This window comes from Protopterus annectens, chromosome 4.part0 (genome assembly GCF_019279795.1).
Source record: "Protopterus annectens isolate FY-2018-M chromosome 4.part0, PAN1.0, whole genome shotgun sequence".
NCBI lineage: Eukaryota > Metazoa > Chordata > Ceratodontiformes > Protopteridae > Protopterus > Protopterus annectens.
The window spans coordinates 699,954,005-699,976,308 of record NC_056733.1 but is presented as its reverse complement, the minus strand read 5'-3'; the positions used below and the strand labels follow the sequence as shown (position 1 = coordinate 699,976,308).

Below are 22,304 nucleotides of genomic sequence, written 5' to 3'. Positions count from 1 at the left end.
TCAAACTCCACGTACCGGGTTGTTAGAACCATTGGAGAGTATGTATGAGTAATTGGCTGCAACATGGCATTACATTTTCTCAAAATACAGCCAGTAATAACAATAGAACATTTAAAGATAGTCTGGACTTATTTCACTACCAGCTTCTCAAAATTCGTAAGTTACAGACTGAAAATGCATATCTGTGTGAGTGTATTAAACGCAAACAAGTGCCCAAAGGGCTTAGGCAGTGGAAATTTCCAACCAGACTTGTAAAACACTCTCCATTGCATCAAGAATTGTTTTCACTGTTTGACCGGCACGGATGTGAGTATCTGGAAGTCCTGGTTAAATTCAATGCCCGCACTATTGATGAATTAACAAAAGAAACTACATCTTGATGTGGCTATCACTCGTGATTTGTTGTTTGCACAAAACCAACTTGAATATCAACATGTGTTTAACAACAATGATAACATCATTCAGAAAGTACAGTTGTGTACACCTACCATAAATGTAGATGTTCGAGTGTCTTCACTGTTGCAGTCATAACTGTAGGGTGCTCCTGCCGGCAGGCAGCAGAATCCCAAAGTCTGGGTCCGCATCGGGCTACAAGCTAGTACCCTGACGTCAGTACGCTTTGGTACATAGCCCTCAGCCGACGCCATCTTCTCCAGCCTTTCTTGCCCTAGATGTCAGAAGTCCCCAATAAAACAAAAATGAATCCAACAAGGAAACACAAATACACCACAAAAAGGAAAAGGAAGAAAAAAGAGGGGATAGGAGGGAAACATCTACATTTATGGTAGGTGTACACAACTGTACTATGTTCTTCGTGTTTCACTGTTGCAGTCATAACTGTAGGGTGGAATCCCAAAGCAGTGTAAAAGGGGAGGAGGCTTTAGATAGAAGAAGGGAGGCAAGAATACCCTGCAAAACAGCATAGGCAAAGCCTGCCCTGGTCTTAGAAACAGTGGGAGATTGTAGTGCTTGGAAAAAGTATGCACAGAACTCCAAGTGGCAGCTTCCAAGATATCCTTGGTAGGGACTCCTCTGAGGAAAGCTGTAGAAGTGGCAGCTGCTCTAGTAGAATGACTTCTAATGGTACCTGGAAACTGTTTCCCATGATGAGTGTAACAAAATCTGATTCCATAAGCAATCCATTTGGAAATAGTTTGTTTAGAAATAGGTTTTCCAAGAGAACTGGAGGCAAAAGAAACAAACAATTGATTAGACTTTCTGAACTCTTTAGTCTTGTCCAGGTAAAATCGTAACTGTCTGTGCACATCTAATGAATGCAAAATCCTTTCCCCTTTATTTTGAGGATTTGGAAAGAAGGTAGGAAGGTGAATTGTCTGATTTAAAGCCACTTTGAAATCACCTTAGGCATGAAAGTAGGATTGGTCCTCAAGGATACTCTGTCCTGATGGAAAATAAGGTATGGTTCCACAGCCATGAGAGCTTGCAACTCTGAGACCCTTCTGGCAGAAGTCAATGCTAATAAAAGAACAGTCTTCCAGGATAAGAACTTAATATCTGAAGATGCAGCAGGCTCAAAAGGAGGCAAAGTAAGTTTTTCTAAAACATAATTAAGATCCCAGGCAGTGACAGGAGGGGTCCTGGGAGGCCTCTCAAGAATTGCTTCACCAAAGGATGGGAGAAAACAGGAGGATCAGAACTGAAATGCGAAATAGCAGAAGCATGAATCTTAATGGAAGAAAAGGAAAGTCCTTTAGATAAAAGTTCTGAAAGGTAAAGCAAAATAGAAGAGAGATCAGGAACCAGAGGATCCGAGCCTCGGTCCTGCATCCAAATACAAAACCTCTTCCATTTAGAGGCATAGGATTTCCTAGTGCTAGGAAAGAACATCCAAAACTTGTTTGGGAAGAGTAGAGGAAATCAAATTCCTTTGAAGAGCCAAGCTGCCAGGCAAAGGGTCTTGAGGTTGTAGTAACTGACCCTGATGCTGGGACAAAAGTGAAGGGTTCAGAGGGAGAATCCAAGGAGGCTCCAAGAACAGGTGCTTTAAAGTTGGATACCAAAACTGTCGAGGCCAATTTGGAGCAATCGAGATGAGGAATTTGGGCTTGTCCTGTTTTATCTTCAGTAATACCAGAGGTAGTAGAGGAAGAGGAGGGAAGGCATAAGCTGAAAGGCTTCTCCAGCTGAAGGGCAGGGCATCCACTCTCCAAGCTGTTTTGTGGAAGGACCTGGTGCAAAAGCGAGGCAGCTGATGATTGAGATGGGATGCAAACAGATCCATCTGGGGACATCCCCAAACTGCAGTAATCCTGTTGAATAAGTTGGTGTCTAGCATCCATTCGTGAGGATCTGAAATGTTTCTGCTCAGGCTGTCTGCCAAGAGATTCTGTTTCCCTGGAATGAATTGAGCCTGGAGATGTAGTTTCAAATTTAGAGCTGTGTCCCATAAAGCCATAGCTAGTCTGCAAAGGTATGAATGAGAACCCCCTGCTTGTTGATGTACTACATGACTGTGGTGTTGTCTGTGCGAATTTAGAGGCCCTGGTTGCAAAAGGTTCTTGAAGGCTAGAAGGGCATTTTGAACTGCCAACATTTCCTTCAGATTGATGTGCCAGTGAAGATGGTCCTTTGTCCAGGTTCCCTGCTGGCAATTGTCTAGAAAGTGTGCTCCCAAGCATAATCCGAGCGTCCGTGGTTAGGATTTGAGTAGGTTGAAGTGCATACCCTGGACCACCAGAGGAACTCCTCTGGAGGCAGGGGATCAGAGGAATCAGAATATCCAGATCGTGGTGATGCTGTGACCATACACTTTTCAGATACCATTGAAGCTTTCTCATGTGAAGCCTTGCATTTGGAATCAACAGAATGCAGGAAGCCATGTAGCCCAGAGCCTGCAGGAATTTCCTTGCAGTGAGCTGAGATAGAGTTGCTAAGGTGCTGAAAGTAGAAGCCAGCTGAGTTTGTTTTTCTGGAGTGAGGAAGGCCCTTTGTAAGGTTGTATTTAAGAGGGCTCCCAAGAATACCATTTGTCGAGAAGGGATCAAATGTGACTTTTTTGTGTTCACTGAGAATTCCAGTAGGAGGAGAAGACGTTGAACAAAGTCCAGATGTTGAAGCAGAAGATCTTTGCTGTCTGCCTGAACAAGGCAGTCGTCCAAATAGGGGTAAATCTGGATCCCCTGAAGTCTGCAGTAAGCCACTACTGGTGCCAGGCACTTGGTAAAGACTCTTAGATAAACCAAAGGGCAGTACAGAGAATTGAAAGTGCCTCGAACCTGCCTTGAACCTGAGGAATTTTCTGCGATCTTGCCTGATGGGAATATGTAAATAGGCTTCCTTTAGGTCCAATGTCACCATCCAGGCGTCCTGAGAGAGCATTGGAAGTAGTTGCTGTAGAGTAAGCATCTTGAATTTTGGAATTTCCAAAAAGGTGTTTAACACAGAAAGGTCCAGAATAGGTCTCCATGAGTTTTGTTTTCTGGGAACTAGAAACAGTCTTGAATAAAAACCTTTTCCCATCTCCAAGAGTGGAACAGGCTCTATGGCTCTCATGGCCAGAACAGCATCCACTTGAATTAAGGTCTCTGACCATTGATGTTTTGGCAGATCTGGCCAACCGTGAGCCCCTGGCAAAGTGTGAAAATGGAATTTGTAACCTTTTAACATCACGTCCAATACCCATCTGTCCTGGGTAATATGAGTCCAGTTTCTGTAAAAAAGAGACAGTTTTCCTCCGAGAGGGGCATCCAGGTGAAGGGGTCCTGTAGCCCAACCGAGAGAGTCATTGAGCTTGCTTTCTTTGAGATTGGGATCTGTCTTCTCCCCTTCTAGGTGAAGAAGCAGTCCATTGTCTAGATCTGTATGAGGCCTGACCTTGACCACGACCTCTGGAGCGCCTATATCTTCCCCTTTGAGGCCTGTCAGACGTTGGAAAGGACCAATTTTTAGAGGGCCAATTCCTGGAAAATCTAGGAGGCTGAACTTGCAAGAAATCTTTTACAGTCTGCATAGACTTTGCCTTTTCTTCCATCTTTTAATAACTTCCTCAGCCTTGGATCCAAAAAGAACATCATGTTGAACAGGAGCATCTAATAACTTAGCCTTAACCTGTTCAGGTAAACTTTGTTCAGGCATGTCTCCTGATAACAGTACCAGAGGCTGCAGCCCTGCAAGAAGCATCCAAAGCATCAAAACCACAATGTAAACTATGCTTGTTCACTTGTTCAGTAGCATGCAAGACATCCTGAAGTTCCTTATCCTCTGCACAAGCAGGAAGGGAAGCAAGCTTTTGCTTTAAAACAGACAATAGAAATTGCTGATACCTAAACATATGAAATTGGCAATTTAAAGCCCTTACAGACAGGGTAGCAGAAGTATATACCTTTTTCCCCACCTGTCTAAAGCACGAATCCTTCTCAGAGGAATAGGATTTTTAGAAGTAGCAACCTTAGCAGCCTTAGAGCCCTGAGAAATAGTTTCAGGATCCGCAGAAGGGTTTTTAAATAAAAATAAATGAGAGTCAGGAACCCTATAAAATCTATCAGGCTTAGAAGGAGCAGGAGGCATGGAATCAGGATTCAAATTAGCCTCAGAAAGGGCATCATCTACAATGTCCAAAACAGGAGGGATAGCTAAAGGCCTATGCTGGGGAAGAAGAAGAAATTCCCTAAGCCTCTTCTTGGAAGCAGAATACTCCTGTCCTTCCCAATGAAAATGTTCCCTCATCTCATGCAAGGTTTCCCGAGGCCGAGGGTAAAGAGTCCTCAGCATCCGAATCCTCATAAGGGGAAAGGAATAGTCCTGATCTGAGGAAGAAACAGAAGATACAGAAGCCTGGTCAGAGGAATCCAGAGTAACATCATGTCGAGGCCTTTTCTCAGGAGGGTGAGAACCCCTAATCATTGTAAGCAAATCTTCAGCCATCTTTAATAATTGCTTTTGTGTCTTGGGAGTGGATTCAGAAGCAGCTTGAACAGGAGCTTTAGACTTAACAGGAGTCTTTGTCTTTGCCTTTGAAATCGTGATGTGAGTAGGCCTGAAAACCCCTCAGAAGCCGATACCTGCACAGCGGTTCCGGACCCATCTGAAGGAGGTCCTGCAGCAGTTAAAATAGTGGGCCTTGATGGCTCCCCATGGGAGTCCGTGACTTATCGGTTCAGAAGTGGCTGGCTCCAGCTGCAACGAGTCCTGTTTGGACCTCGGAGGCCTGTCTTTGTCTTTGTTTGAACTCCCATTCTATAATTGAGCGTCTGCCAAAATAATTTAAAGCCCAATCGCACCCTGCGCTTGATAGTACGAGTTGAACCTGGCACAGAACCAGGTAGACAGTAAGAGTGGAAATCTTTATGAGGTATTTGTTTCCCTGCCTTCTTAATTATTAACTTTTTCTGACATCGGAGGAACAAGAAAAAGATTCAGAAGTAAGAACTTGGACCGACAACAACAAAATACGCTGTTCGAAAATCGCCAACCAACGACAGACTGGAGAAGATGGCGTCGGCTGAGGGGCTATACCCAAAAGTGCTGGCTGAGGGTAGGTGCTAGCTGGCACAGCGGACGCCGACCCCCTTTGGGATTCTGGCCGATTCTCGCTGCCGTGCGCAGGAGCACCCTACAGTTATGACTGCAACAGTGAAACACGAAGAACATCATTAAACTGCGTAAAATCAATAAATTACAATGAGACGCTGATGACTATGCAAATAGGAGGGCGTACCCTCAGCCACTAAATTCACAAGAATGGGGTCAACGTCGGAGAAAGTATACAACCAATGAGGACGGTGAATCCTCGAATATTCATGAGGACAACAATACCGGAAGTGACGTCCCTTTAGACCAAGAAGGCCTGAGACACTCGGAGTGGATCAGGGAGAGGGAGCACAACAACTAGAATCAACAGAGTGGCCGGGAACCTCAGTAATTTCGGAACCAGCGTGGATACCAGCAGAGGAATTTGTCGAACCAACGGAGGGGTTGGAATCGGAACTGATGAGCTTGAGAGCAACAGTGGGTGATGATGGTGGACCTTGTATACTCATTAACAGTACAGGTGACTTTAAAGGTCTTTAATTATAGCTCTCTGGACTATTCTGTTGAGATCACAAATTTATTTGCAAGGAGACTTACTTTTGTTCCTGCTGTTTGTTCTAACCTTCCACAATTGACTTTAGATTTCAAGTTGTTTATCAGGAAAATGAACCTTAACATTGTATTCAACAACAGTGAGACCTTCCAGTGTGTGTAACCCGCCCATGCATTCCACCCTCCACTCCTTTGAGCAAATGTGTGAACTGGATTTCAGGCATTTATTTAAATCTCCAGTCATATACCATAAGAATTTAAAACCAGCTGAACTTGACATTTTGACTATGGTGCGGCAACAAAAGGTTAGAATTGTTCAACCTGACAAAGGTGGGGGGAGGGGTTGCAATAATGTACATGGAGAACTATATCCAATGTATGTATAACATTCTTTTCAGTACCACTTACTGCCAAGTGTCTAGGAATGAGGTTAACATTGCCTATCATAGGATTAACACATAATTAAGTGACATGGTTATGGAAGGTCGCATCTCACTTGTTGAATTTAAATATTTAAAAATGAATGCCCCAGTTATTCCAACTATATTTTGGCTCCCTAAATTGCACAAAAATTATAGATCCACCATTCTGCCCCATTGTAAATGCCTGTAATTCTATTACCTCCCTTATTGCTAAATTCCTAGATACCAAACTTAAATTGTTATTAAGAACCGAGAAACATCTCTATGTCGACTCTTAGGACTTTCTTGCTAAATGTAATGAGGTACAGTTCAACAAACAGTTTTTCTTTTTTATTGTGAATGTAAAAGATTTATTTACTGTAATACCTCACGAGGTCGGCTTAGACTGGTGTGGTGAATTTTTATTTAGAAAAGGGATTGACCAAAATTCCATCAACACATATGTTGAAATGATGGAAATGGTCTTAAGGAATAATTATATTTATTTTGATGAGCATTTTTTTTGTCAGCAGACCAGGATTGCAATGGGAGCGGCTTGTGGACCTCTTTATGCAAACATGGTTATGTGCGAGTGGGAGCGGAGATTTCTCTTTAAACATTCAGGGTTCCAAAATTGTATTCTATACTTGAGATACCTGGACAACCCGTTTTTATTTGGAATGGGAACAGAGAAAGTACTGGCATTTTCTTAGACTATATTAATAATACAACCGACTTTACATTTCTCTCATAACATTGGTGAGAAGAGTATTAGCTGTCTTGATGTCAAACTTGAGAAGGATGTGATAAAAGGGAGACTTGTTTCTACCTTATATAGGAAGCCTGCCTATTCTAATGCCTTCCTTCATTTTGATAGTAGTCACCCACTGTCCCAAAAGAAAGCGGTTGTTAAGGGACAATTTGTCAGGGCTGCAAGGATGGTGTCGGATTTTGATTTATTTTCATCTGAGTGTGCCCTTTTAGAGAGTATGTTTATTAAGAGGGACTACCCCCCATGGGCTTTGTGCAAGATATTAAGAGAGAAGTAATGGACAAGAGAAGATCTGGGTTCTATTCCCCCATTCTTGATGAAAATGGTCATGACTACAATGTAAGTACATGTAATTCAACTATTCTAGTAAATAGGGGGAATGCAGTTACTACTACTGATACCAGTTTCAAATTGTCCTTTATAACCAGATTCTCTGTGGACTTCAAATCGATCCAAGAGATTCTAGCAAAAAAAAAAAATGGAAGGTTTTGTTGGGAGATGGGGAGATTAGATCTAGAATTAGTAACAAACCAGTTATAGTATGGAAAAGAGGTTTGAACATGAAAAAGTTGGTAAACAACATGATTTAAAACATAGGTACAAGTATCCAGTATCCATGTGGGAGATGCCATCACTGTAAATACATCAATGTGGGTGAGCTTTTTGCTATCAATGGGTTTAATTTTAGAGTGAAGGGGCATTACAATTGTAACAGTTCTGGGGTCGTATATGGGGCATTGTGCCAGGCCTGTCCTGCTTTTTATATTGCGAGATGGAGCAGATGTTGAAGCAACATATTTATGAGCACAATTACGATATAAGGGGTAAAAAAAACTACCAATGCCCTATATAGACATATTCTGGAATTCCCTGAACACCATTTTAAGTTCATTATAATTGAACACGTGCAAAAGAATACAAGAGGTGGTCCCTGGCAATTGTTCTTGGAGAACCGTGAGCTGTATTGGATTTTGCGCCTGGATGCAGTGGGTTTCCCAGGTTTAAATGAAATTGTATCTATAGGATGTGTGTTAAAAATGAAGGCAGAACTGAGCATAGATTTATACACATAAATATGCGTTAATGGACTTGTACACACATATTTACATTTTTAGTTGTTTTTTTCACATTCATATTTATGATTTATTTTCATAAATAGATATACATATATATTTATTTTTTCTGGGGAATCTACGAATGGTTATATGTATTTTTTAACTGTTTTTATACATTGTTGCTTTAATTCATTAATTCATTAATTGGTGTTTGTCATGTGATAATGCAAGTCATATACAAGTGCCTATTTGAATGCTGGCTTTTATCTGATGAAGTTATGTATTTTATATAACAAAAGCGTTTATGTTTCTTTTATTTTGTGGTACAATAAACTGTTGGTGAACTACAGCTCCAACCTTGCCTTGTGTGTGGTTAAAATGGTTGCTAGTATATCAAAACGTGACTCTGGCAATTCAGCAGGTTACTGACGAATAGACATCTTCCCCAGATCTATCAAGCAGTCTGCATTCCCTGTCATTAGGAAGGGTACTGCATACAGCAGCCAGTCGTGTTCCCTTAACAGACTCCAAGGACACTTTATTTGGATTTGCTACTGGACTTTTGTCCAGAAAATGTATGTAGGTCATCTTCCCTACAGAAGCAGTCATTTCTACAGAAAGCAGGATGTTGAAACTGGGTGCAGGGAAGTAACTTCAAGAATATCAAAGAAAGTGTCAATAATTGGAGGAATAGCTACTGGTTTGGAAAGCTCTAGTCCCAGAATGGTCAGGTATCTCTTCTGGGAGGCAGAGGCCTCATGACACTAGTACTGGAAATAATTCCCCAAGACAGCAAAAGTAACCCCACAAGACAAGTTCTCTGAGGTGAGTCAGTGCGTCTTCACTGTCAGTATCATAGGCAATGGGTGAAGATGGGGTGGACAACTGTGACCTGTAGTCAAGTTATTCCTCTTCAGAGTCAATGTCTTGAGTCTGTCACAGGAGGGACTTTCTTCTTTTTGCATGAAGGGACTCCTGACATAGAGAACTATTCTCAATCAGGCTTCATGCTACTTAAGAACTGAAGGAAACCCGGAGACAATTCAGCCCCATCCTTGGAGGGAGGCCAGCTGGTACTAAGATCAAAAGACCCGCCTAAAGGTAGCTCTGTAGTCTTGACCAACATTGGGTGTGGACTAATACATCTGGGTTTCAGTTCAGTGAGATGTGTTAAGGACCAAAGATGTGGTGGCCTCCTGAAAGGCATCTCTAGAGGCCCCAGTTGTAACAGTTGTCAGGGCTGGGAAAAATGAACCTAAAACATAAATGTGTGATAATATGGGTAGAAAAGGCTTCCTGTTGAGAAACTTATCTACTCCAGCTCTTTCAGTTGTAGATGAGGACTGACACACACTCCTGATGCAATCATCAACATGTTAAGAAACAAGAAGGTACGAGTACATGTCACCTAGTTACCAAAAAAGTACAGTTTTGTACCTACCATAAATGTAGATGTTCGAAGATCCACATTGCTGCAGTCATAACCTGTGGGTAGTCCGCTGTCCTCGGTCGGCCCGAATACCAAAGTATTAGGCTGGCGTCGGTCATGGGCGCTCAGCTCTGACGTCAGTGCGTCATGGTATTAAAGCGCATGACCGACGTCATATCCTCAGTTTTTCTTGCCCCAGATGTCAGAAGGCCCTAAAAAGAAAGGCCACAGCCTAAAATAGAAAAACCTCCAAAATCCATGTACAAACAACATCTATAACCCAAACCATACAACCACTCCAAACTACAGAGGGGAAGGAGGGAGGGTAAATTGGACTGCAGCAATGTGGATCTTCGAACATCTATATTTATGGTAGGTACAAAACTGTACTATGTTCTTCATCTCACATTGCTGCAGTCATAACCTGTGGGTAGAATCCCAAAGCAAAGGTAAAGGGTGGTTGGCAAAATCATAAAGCATTGGGAGCTGCTAATATGCCCTGTAAGACTGCAGAGGCAAATCCAGCCCTAGATTTGGAATAAAGAGGGAGATGGTAATGTTTAGAAAAAGTGTGCACTGAACTCCAAGTAGCTGCTTCCAAAATATCTTTAGTAGCTACACCCTTAAAAAGCAGTAGAAGTGGCAGTAGCCCTAGTGGAATGAGGTCTGATTCCAGCCGGAATCTCCTTACCATGATGAGAATAACAAAAGGCAATACAATGGCCAATCCACTTAGAAATAGTTTGTTTTGAAACAGGTTTCCCCTGAGAGCCCAAAGCAAAAGAGACAAATAACTGTTGAGACTGTCTGAACCTTTTAGTCCTGCTCAAATAAAAACGCAACTGCCTGTGAATATCCAAAGTGTGCAAAATTTTCTCCCCTTTATTTTGGAGATCAGCATAAAAAGTAGGCAAATGAATAGATTGGTTCAAGGCCACATTTGAAACCACTTTAGGCATAAAAGTAGGGTTAGTACGCAAAGATACCCTATCCTTATGAAAAATCAGGAAGGGCTCAACTGCCATGAGAGCCTGTAATTCAGAAACCCTTCTAGCAGATGTAATGGCCAACAAAAAAGCAGTCTTCCAAGACAAAAACTTTAACTCAGTCGTAGCTGCAGGTTCAAAAGGAGGTAAAGTAAGTTTTTCCACACAAAATTGAGATCCCAGGAAGGAGTAGGAGCTCTACGCAGGAGTCTTATGTTCTTTGCCCCTCTAAGGAATTGCTTAAACAAAGGATGAGAGAATAAAGCTGGGTCACAGCCATAGTGAGCAGAAATGGCTGCAGCATGAACTTTTACAGAGGAGAAGGACAAACCCTTGTCTAATAATTCTGTAAGATATTGAAGAGAAACACTCAAATCAGGCCTGGAAACATCAAAGCTCTTTGCTTTGCTCCAAATAAAAAATCTCCTCCATTTATCAGCATAAACTTTCCTTGCACTAGGCCTTCTGGCCTCCAAAATAACATTCAAAACTTGTTGAGGAAGCTGCGACCCTCCAGGTTCTAGAACAGAATATGCCATGCTGTTAGATGCAGGGACTGAATCCTGACATTGAGGAAATGATTGCCCTCCTGAGACAAAAGGTGTGGAATTGAAGGCAAAGGCCAAGGAGGCTCCCGTACTAAACTCCTCAGCAGAGGGTACCAGTGCTGTCGAGGCCAATCTGGAGCTATTAGAATCATGGAGGGCTTGTCTTGTCTGACCTTCAAGAGCACCTTGGGAAGGAGAGGCAGAGGAGGAAAGGCATAGACGTGAAGATTGCTCCAACTGAATGATAGAGCATCCACTTTCCAAGCTGTTGGATGAAACATCTTCGTGCAAAACTTTGGCAACTGGAAATTTAGTGGAGAAGCTTGTTTTTGTCTTGAGCAAGAATCAGGCAATCGTCCAAATAAGGATAAATTCGTATTCCTCTTAACCTTAAGAAGGCTATCACCGGAGCCAGAACCTTTGTGAACACCCTGGGCGCAGTAAATAAGCCAAAGGGCAATGCAGAGAATTGATAATGTAAAGTCCCAGCCCGAAAATGCAGGAATCTCCTGCAACTGGGCCTGATAGGAACATGAAGATAAGCCTCTTTGAGATCCAGACTTACCATCCAGTGATCTTTGCCCAACAGAGGCAGAAGTTGTTGCAACGTCAACATTTTGAATTTTGGAATGTCCAGGTATGTGTTGAGGATAGATAAATCCAAAATTGGCCTCCAAGTGTTTCCTTTCTTTGGTACAAGAAACAGGCGAGAATAAAATCCTAGGCCCACTTCTGACAGAGGGACCTGCTGTATAGCCCCTATTTGAAGAAGTAAAGCAATCTGTTTGTGAGCCTCTACCCTTTGCTGAGGAGGAACGTCTGGCATGCCTTTGAAAGGGGACAATGTGTGGAAATAAAACTTGTAGCCTCGGTCTATAATGTCCAACACCCATTTGTCCTGGGTGACTAAAAGCCAGTTTTGCTTGAAGAGTGCCAACTTTCCTCCCAAAGGAGCTGCCAGACAGGCGGGATCTGGCAGCTGAAGATGCAGGTCATTGGGCCTGTTTACGAAAGGACTGGCCCCTGCCCTCACCTGTAGATTGTGCAGGGGAACTCCACGTTCTAGGCCTGAAAGAACCCTGAGCTCTGCCCCTACCACGCCTAGATCTGCCCCTAGACTGTGAATCAGACGAAGGATAAGCCCATCCCTTAGTAGGCCAATTCCTGCTAAACTTAGGGGGCTGCACCTGCAAAAAATCTTTAACAGTCTGCATAGACTTAGCCTTGTCTTCCATTTTCTTTAAGACAGACTCCACAGGAGAACCAAACAAAACTTCAGACTGTAAAGGAGCATCCAAAATTCTAGCTTTAACATGCTCTGACAAATTCTGATCCTTAAGCCAGGCATGCCTGCGAATAACTGATCCAGTGGCAGCCACCCTGGAAGAAGCCTGTAAAGCATCGAAACCACACTGCAAAGAATGCTTACCCACCTGATCAGAGGCATGAACCAAATCCTGTAATTCCTTACACTCTATGCCCTCTGCCAAAGCATCTACCTTAGATTTTAATTGAGTAATGAGAAAATTCTGGTACTTCAACATATGAAACTGGCAATTCAAAGCCCTCATTGCTAGAGTGGAAGAGGTGTACACTTTCTTACCCCACCTATCCAAAGCTCTAGAATCTTTATCCATAGGAACTGGATTCTTTACAACAGAAGCCCTGACACCCTTGGGTCCCTGGCTAATAGTTTCTGGGTCAGCCCTTGGGCTCTTATACAGATATTTATGAGCCTCAGGTACTCTGTAATACCTATCTGGTTTAACTGGCGCAGGAGGCAAAGAGTCTGGATTAAGGGAAGCCTCTGAGAAAACATCCTGAACAACATCCAAAACAGGAGGTATAGCTAAGGGCCGATGTTGTGATAAAAACAAAAATTCCCTAAGCCTCTTTCGGGAATCCGAGAAATCCTGACCTTCCCATTTAAAATGCTCCCTCATAGAATGCAGGGTTTCTGAAAAAGAAAAATCCTCTGGAGGAGAAGCAGAAGGAGTGGAATCCTCTGCGTCTGAATCAGAATAAGGAGGAAAATCCTGAGTGTCTTCAGCCGAAGACTCTGAGTAATCTGAAGCCTGTTCCAAACTTTCCACCTCTGGCTCCACCCTAGGCCTCTTATCTGGAGGGGGCATAGAACCCCTGATTAAGGAAATTAAATCTTCTGCCATTTTAAGCATGTGTTTTTTAGGCACAGAACCTGCAGAACTAGGACTGACACCTGAGGAAGACAAACCAGGCCTGCCCTTAGAAGGTACCTTAGAGACAGAAGGAGAAGGCCTAACCACCTTAGGCAAAGAAGGGAGAACAGCAACCTGAGAGGCCCCCTCAGCCTGACCTGACTCCTGAGAGGCCACATCCTGCAAAATTAACGTCTCCCCCTGAGACTCAGCTGAAACCTCGGCTGGATCTACAGATTCCACCGTAGTTTCTAAAGAACCGGCGTCCGGAACGGACGACTCATCCTGCTTGGACCTTAACGATTTTTCCTTGCGTTTCTTAGCGGTAGCGGCCGGAGGATCCGGCGGCATATTGTAATTCCACCCCTTACCGAAGACAAGCCTAGGCCAATTTACCTCACCTTTAATGGTGCCCTTTTTAAACCTAGCACAAAGCGACACCCGACTACGTGCTCTGGCCCCAAACAAGGAATACAGAGAGTGGTAATCCCTATGCGGTATCTGTTTCCCACAAGAAATAGAATTATTCACTTTTTCTCACTTCCGCAATTAACTGAGGCAAGAAAATACAAAAATATTCCCCAACGGGGTACTTAGCCCAACTTGGTTTCGGTCTGAAACTCAGAATACGAAAATTTCAGAACGCCGAACGGCACTCGCAAACGCTGCTTCTGCTTCGGACCATGCGGCAAAAAAGACTGAGGATATGACGTCGGTCATGCGCTTTAATACCATGACGCACTGACGTCAGAGCTGAGCGCCCATGACCGACGCCAGCCTAATACTTTGGTATTCGGGCCGACCGAGGACAGCGGACTACCCACAGGTTATGACTGCAGCAATGTGAGATGAAGAACATCATGACAATGTCTAAGGTGAGATGACATCATCTTGACCATGAAGGAAGAGTGCTCATTATGAAATCTAGGCAGGTCATCAGATTCACTGCAAGGCAAAGCTCCCTAATGCTATGTCTGTGGCAATGACCATATGAAGAACATAAAAAAATTACACATGATTTAATCATCCTCCCTTGCTACTAATATGTACAATGTTCTCATAGCCTGCTTTATCAAATATGGCAGTTTCATTCTATGTTCAGAATACATCCAAAATGTATTACCTGACAAACTTACTTGAGTTAACTGTTAACTTAAGCATTTTTCTTCACTTAGCATCAAAGTTTGACAAGGAAACCAAATACATCTTTAATTGCAATGCAACTCAACAGATTTCTGTATCCAGAGCATTTAAGCCACCAATTTTCCTTGAAATAATTACTTTGCCCAATGACGTGCTATGTTTACCTTCATCACACAGTATCTCTTACCACTGTTCTACTTGACTTTAGGAAAGCCCTCAGAATTTGGGATGGAAATAAAGAAATGCTTGAAAGACATGCAACAGCAATGGCACAACCCAATCATTTACTAGCTACACAAATCTTCTCTCAACCAGTTCCTTACATTTCTGTCTCAAAGTAATGCCTAGTCATATAACTAAATGAATAGTATGTTCCGACTGCTACAAATATACAGGACTGTTTCGTCATTAATGAGGGGTTCATTATCTACTAATACTGCCCTTGCTTTTGTGTTCTTATGCACAAACATCTTGCCAAACATATCCAGCATCTGAAAAAATACCTTACCATCCTTTTCTCAGGGTCAGCCACATAAAGATTATTTTGTCTGAGAGTCATATACTGATTTATTTCTTTACAGTTTACCATATACCTTCCTAAATATGATTTCCTTACAGCTGGCAAAGGCTCTAAATACAAAGCAAATAAAAGATGGAACACAGGGAATCAGTACATTCATACTTCTCAATCTATTAGAGCAAGAAATGTGGAGAAAACAATAAATAATGGAGGGGGAAAGGCCCCAAAATAGGGATAATTTTAAAACACTGCTCTTACAAACTTAGAAAGTTGATGGAATAACAGATTTTACATTAACACATATTTTCTGAAGGGTATGAAGTCTGAAACTCAAACGTATATCATATCTGTCTTCAATCCCCAATGATTTGACAGAAAAACAACATTTTATGAGGAACATATCAAAAATATGAGGGAAAATGTGGACAATGTGGACAGTATGGAGAGGTATGACTACATTCTTTCCTTTGACAGAAAGGAGACCGAATGCATTGCTTACCTTGACTCAAGGTACAGATGCCACACACACATCCTGTATCAAGATAGTGTACTTACCTGAAAAAAACAAACTTACTGAACACCAGTATTATGTTAAAGCATTAGAATTTAAAGGCTTTCTCTGCATCAAAACTTAATATCAATAATGATCCCCTACACCAGATAATACACAGTCTGTTAACAAAAATTCAACTGGCAGACCATCATTAACTTGAGTCTTTCGATTCATTTGCCTATTTATAACCTCTCTTAACTCTTCTTGAGTAATTGGTGCCATCGTTACTTCTACTTCTGCTTTCCAAGTGGTTAGGTGACTCCAAGCCTCTAAAGAATTCTTTTTAATAATAATATAATAACATAACTATATAAACTATATAACTATTATGATATAAAATATAATATTCTGAAAAGTTTGATCTTTCTTCTGACATACTTGAATTCTTTGCACTTTTTGCTGTCTCCATCTCATAACCAATTACTTCTGATACTCCAAATAGTTACAGAAATATCTATCTTTCAGTGACTGACAAAAATAGGCATTTCTTATCCAATAATTCCTCCACTTTTTTTAATTAACCATCTCCATTACTCTTTAATCGTTTCATCTCCTTCATAAAACCTGTACAACATGTCTATCGACTTCTCCTTCAAGTGCAGACCAAGCCTTGATATTAAAAAATCTGAGATGTATGCTAATTTCTTAAGAAGAAGCTTAAACGGGTATCATTCCTTGGCAAAACTTTATTCTAATAATCTAAATTACTAATATTTCTATTAATTCCTTACACCTAGCATTCAAGGACTCTTGTTTCAGCAAATATATAGGGAATCCCCAAAGTCTTTCTTAAGAGCAAGCAGTCAATGAACCCATAATACCCTCCAAAGGAATATAATCCAATAACAATTACATGTAGGCTTACTTTCTTAAGTATACATGCTCAAATGTAACATATTGTTTAGTTATTTATATCCTTAATTTAAATCCATAATAGTAAATATATTGCATTAATAATAATTTTATATCTTAAACAGAAATAAGACTCATTACTGTTAAATATGTTCCAATGTATCTTCCCGCACATGGGGGACCCTCAGCCCATCTCAAACGTCTAATGCACTTGCTACCACATTTCAATCATGCATATATATATATATATATATATATATATATATATATATATATATATATATATATATATATAACAAAATAGAAGACTCTTGAGCAGGTAATAACTTGCTTCTCCTTGGAAGTGAAGGCAATCCCTGCACAGCTTGGTGATTTTGACACATAGGGAAGCATCATGAAGATCTAAACAGGGCATCCAATCTCCTCTGAGCAAACAGACACTGATTGCAGTTTGACCATCTGAGATGTTTCAGTGAGAGCAAATGTGTTGAGGCCACTTAATTCTAGAATCAACCTGAAGTCCACTATTTTTTTTTGACACTGAAAAGAATCTGGAGTAAAATCCTGATAAGATTTTTGGTTTGTTGGGACCTCTTGGATGGTTCTCTTTTAAATAAGCAAAACTATCTCACTTCTTGCAACTAATTTATATAGGTTTAGGATGCTTTAGAGAGGTTTCGGATACAGGGAGGTGGAAATGTAAGTGAGACCTGTTAGATGTGAAAGTGAATTTTGTAACCTCTGGATATTCCTGTCATTACTCCATTGTCCTTGGTAAGGGACTTCCAAAAATGGCATGTGGAAGGTCAGATGGCCCCAACTTCAGGGGGACAAGCATACATGGCCTAACAGCTGCTGATGCTAACTACCTGTAGGTAGGCCTAAGTAACCTGAAGGTTGCAGGGGACCCTTTAACTCTGGTACAGTGACCCTCACAGTCTTCCATTAATTTTTTGGAAGTACGTCAGGTCGTTGAAGGTAGCTGTGTCAAACTCAGCAAAAACGAATACCGTTTGGTGAAACTAATTTTGCTGACAGCGGAGTTTGCCTTTTTCTTTTCTGTTACCTTGGAGTGTGCGTGGGCATGCACGTGTTGTACACACACACACACACACACACACACACACACACAAACACACAGTGAGGGATGCAGGGGGGCTTCTAATGTTGATGTGACCAGTGTTCGATCTGCTTTTGTTTGGTGAGACTACCTTCAGCATGATAACACAAGTCTGATTTTGTCTGCTGTTTGATACACCTGAACCAACCCTAGTGTTTGCTCCTCGGCATCCTAGAAAAGGAGGATCATGGCAAATGTAATTTGATGCCCACACTCTTGTGGGTTATCCCCCCCATTTTATCTAGATGTGCCTTAAATTCAGGAACAAAACTGCATGGGTTCTGGAGGATGCTCATAATGGCTGCCTTTAGGTTCTCATACAAATCTAAAAGCCTCAGTCAGGCATGAAGGCAAACTACATCAGTTCCCACATCCTGTATAGCTCTAATGCTGATTAAAACAACGGTGTGTCTCAAAAAGGTCCATCAGAAAATCATGCAAGTGGATGGCACGGTTGATCAGTAAAATTCTGCTATAAGTCCACCATATGCACAAATACATTTAGCACCCTCAATGCAAAGGTGGAGGATGCATCAGCTCACTTCCCTAACTGGTCTATTATGCTGGAATCTGTAATGGATGACCTGGAAAGCTCTGTGGGTGGGGGCTTTGGAGTATTTCCAGGGACAGCTGTGGACACAGAGGTTAAATGACTTGGCAATCACAGACAAGAAACTCCACCCTCTGGTTAGCCTTCTTAAGACACTGGGGCCTCAGTGTGTCTGACTATATTGTGAAACCTTTTGTTAAAAGTTACTGTCAGCAAATGTGGAGCATTCACATTCCCTCATTGTTGCGCCACAGTGAACTTGATGTACATAAATCACCAAAAATAGGTCGGCTGCATTCACAATTGGGAACCCCTAGAGTATATCAAGGTTCTCCAAAGAAGAACTGGTCCTCACCTTAAGAACGCCCACAGACATAGGGACTATCCAGGAGGACTACTGCAACAGACTGAAAGGTCTTATGCAATGTCCCCTCTGGGGTATGTATCCTGTCAGTCTGCCATGCAACTCATCTCCAAAAATTCCTTCAACATGGAGCATACAGAGGTATGCTAGGGATTCTGTCTACTCAATCATCAACACATCAGTAGAAGTAACTCAATGGGAGTTCATGTGTTTCCTCTAACAAGATGTCTTTGGCACCTTCTGAGTGGTGGAAGCTAAAGATTAGGAGGACATATAGGTAGGACCCAAAGTCATGCACAGAGGTTGCAAAGGTTTTGGACATCTCCTGTCTTGCTCTGACAGGTAGCAGGTGCAAAGATTCAGTATAAGACTGCTCCAATTAGAGACACGCTGCTGGTACCAATGCATATACTGGCAATGGGGAAACCCACTGCAATTTATATTGCAAGGTTGTATGCTGGCTCAATGCTGAGTAGCACTTCATATGGAGGAGGTTGCTGGGATGACATCATTGCTAAACGATCCCGCATCAACATTTATCAACAATGGAAATGAAGCCCCAGGACAGGACAATGAGGTTAAGAAATTCAGTGGCACCTGCAACCCCAAGCTCAGACACTGGGCCTGGCTTTCACATCAGTAATGACAGGGATAACCCCAACTCTTCAACACTGGCACCAATGGCAAGGGGCCAAGGAGGAAAGCTTCACAATATTGCTCAGAAAAAGAAATGTTGGGGAAAAACTTGTGCAGAATCTTCCCTTACCCATTATGAGGACCAATGCTAGCCTGTCCCAATCCAAGGCAGGAAAAGCAGAAAAGGGCAGACTTAAGAGTACAGAATATAGTTAACTACTCTATTTGCATCAGTTTCAGTCAGATCAAAAGAATGCAGCAAGTTCAAAATTTGACAAAAGTTGGAAAAGCAGAACCAGAGTTAAAAAAAAGTCACTGGCACTTTTCTGATTTACTCCATCTCCTGCATTTGATGTGGCTTTACTAGAAAGGGGAGAGATGGGAGGCTTAGGACTGTGGTGTTTTTAAACACTGATCTTTTTAATTAAATGGGTGACCATACTGAGGCTCTTTTCAATGTCAAGAAGATGGAGTGACATCCTCATTATGATTTACATTTTTGTGTTTAAACTATTAACTGTTTACTTCAATGTTTTACAGTAGATGTGAGCTGTCAGTAGTCTGAACAAGTTTTAGTGTTATGTTATTCACAAAGACAAAATACATGGCACCTGTGTCTGTCCCCCGAGGGGAAATTTTTCAAGTGGGTATACTTTCTAAGTGCCTGATTTGTGATAACACACGAAGGGAGGTAAAGTCCATAATAAGTACTGGAAAAGGCCAAGAAAAACAAGGTTTAAAGAATTGGTTTTAAAAGCTCTGAAAATGTAACATAGGTCCAAGAATTAGAAGAGATTTAAAAGGATGAAAAGTTTGCAGATGCCAACATATGAATGAAAATCAGGAAAGTAGAAATATTAACAAATGAAAATAATCCAAGTGCTCATTAAGTCTGTAAACTTTTGTAGTCACAAATGATAAATGCAGCATGCAGCCATTTATTGTCATTCAAACTAAAGAACAGTGCCATGGCAGCACACATCTGACGAAGGCAGCTACCCCATTACATTACAGGGATGGGGATGAGGATGGGGGTTATATGTCAGCCTGTTTAAAGTTTTAACCTGTCCAACAGTCCTAATGCCTGTCAACATTACCACCATTGCTATCAGGAATACACTACCTCTTACCAGAGGCAGTACTTACCATTCTGTGTAATATAGCCACTATACTTCTGAAATGACAGACAAGAAATTACATTCAAAATGTAATAAAAAACATATTTAACAAATTAAACTGAAATACTGCAATCCTTGAGAAACTGCACTAAAAATGTGTAAAAGAAAAAATAGTATTTGAAAATAAAAACATGTTTTTCAGTCTGAAACCAGGTGGTATTTATAATTCACTGATGTAAATAGCTTAGAACACCAAGTTAATTTGTCTCAGGAGTGAAAACAAAACTAGTAGTGTGGGGAATGGGATAATTTCCTAGGTGTTGTGAGATGTATAGCTCAAGAAACAAACTGAAACAAAGAAATGAAACTGTCATCTCTCAAAATATGGGTGGGGACAAAGTCTTCATTAACACCAGTTGATGACTAGACATGAAGACAAAATATACACACAAAAAAAAAAAAAAAAAAAAATATATATATATATATATATACACACACACACACACACACACACACACACACACATATATATATATATATATATATATATATATATCAATCACCAACCTCTCGAACTTTCCTCTTCTTCCCAAACTGAATTTTGTCATACAGATATTTCTCCTTCTTTTTCATCATCATTATTGCTAGCCGTTTCTCCTCATTCTTTTCACTCTCTGCAGCTCTGGCCTTATCCTCCATCTTAACAGAGCCCGCAGACACCTTTACATTCAGCTTCTGCAAAACAAAACAAGGAAACCAGGAAATAATGATGAGCAGTGTTCCAGGTGCTTTCAGTAAATTATGCAAGTGAAAATCGGCAGCCAAGCATAATGATAACATCCTACAATTTCTACGTAATGAACATTCAAGTGGCATTTTTGTTTCCTTTTGTAGCTCAATGACAGATTTTATATACCAATTCATAATAATCTTATGAGAAGAATAGTAGTTATAGCTTGTGGTGCAGTCTGGAATAATACCACAGAGGCTATAAAAGAGTATAGGGTTTGATACTGTTAAATACATGCTAAATATAACAATAAATACAAATGTACATACATATATACATAACAGCCACTGAGGATTCAAGTGCTGCTATATATGATCGTCTTAAATACATGTCAGAAGTAACAATAAATAAATAAATACACATATATATACATAAGAACCACTGAGGCTGCAAACGGTGCAACGTTTGATACCACTGAAACAAATGCATCTTACAAATAACAGTAAGTAAATAAATGCATATATAAATATCACTGAGGTTTCAAAGAATGAAGTGTTCAATACTGTTAAATACATTCTAAAAACAGTTAAAACAAACTAAATAAATACAAATATACATGTCCAGATAAATACTAGTAAGGCTTCAAAGATGTTTGAGACTGTTATATATGTCAAAAATAATAAATATTTTTTTAAAAATAATAAATAATTAAGCAAATACAAACATACAGATATACTTCTGAAGCTTAGAAAGATGCAGTGTTTGATACTGTTAAAATAAATGCATGCCATAAATAATCACTATCTTATCTACATCAAATACTGACTTTGCTATAAATGGGTTATGTGTACTGAAGCTACTTTCTAAATTGAAACAGAAAATGGAATCATCATCATGAACAGCAACCCACCATAACCATGTAATCCATAAAATTTGCTGTCAAGATAGGACTTGTCTCAATTAACTGAACAGATGCAACAAAAGGCTTCAGAAAGGCATAATCCCACAGGATCAAGTATACTCCTCAATTAACGAAAACATAAAAACAGATCTTTCCAATTATGACACTATCACAATCCTCCAGACAATACTTACTTGCTCCAAGACAAAATAAAAAAAGGAGCTAGATTAAGCAACACCGTAAATGACATATTCTGAATTATACTGGTGGCTTGAAAAATAGACAAAAAACATCACAATGGAAATCACTGCTAAGTGACCAGCTACAATGCATCTGCCTAGAACATCAAAAATACAAACCAATATAAGAACATGTGTACATTTTACTGCAACTTAGAGAAATAACAA

General features: G+C 40.8%; 1 protein-coding gene across 1 annotated transcript in view; it reads right to left on the bottom strand.

The window, feature by feature from the left end:
- Positions 1–22,304, bottom strand: part of PES1 (pescadillo ribosomal biogenesis factor 1) — a 773,399-nt gene that overhangs the window by 34,247 nt on the left and 716,848 nt on the right. Inside the window, exon 14 of the mRNA XM_044068668.1 lies at positions 20,834–21,001. Coding sequence (XP_043924603.1) covers positions 20,834–21,001 — 168 coding nt within the window. The remainder of the gene's footprint in view (positions 1–20,833; positions 21,002–22,304) is intronic.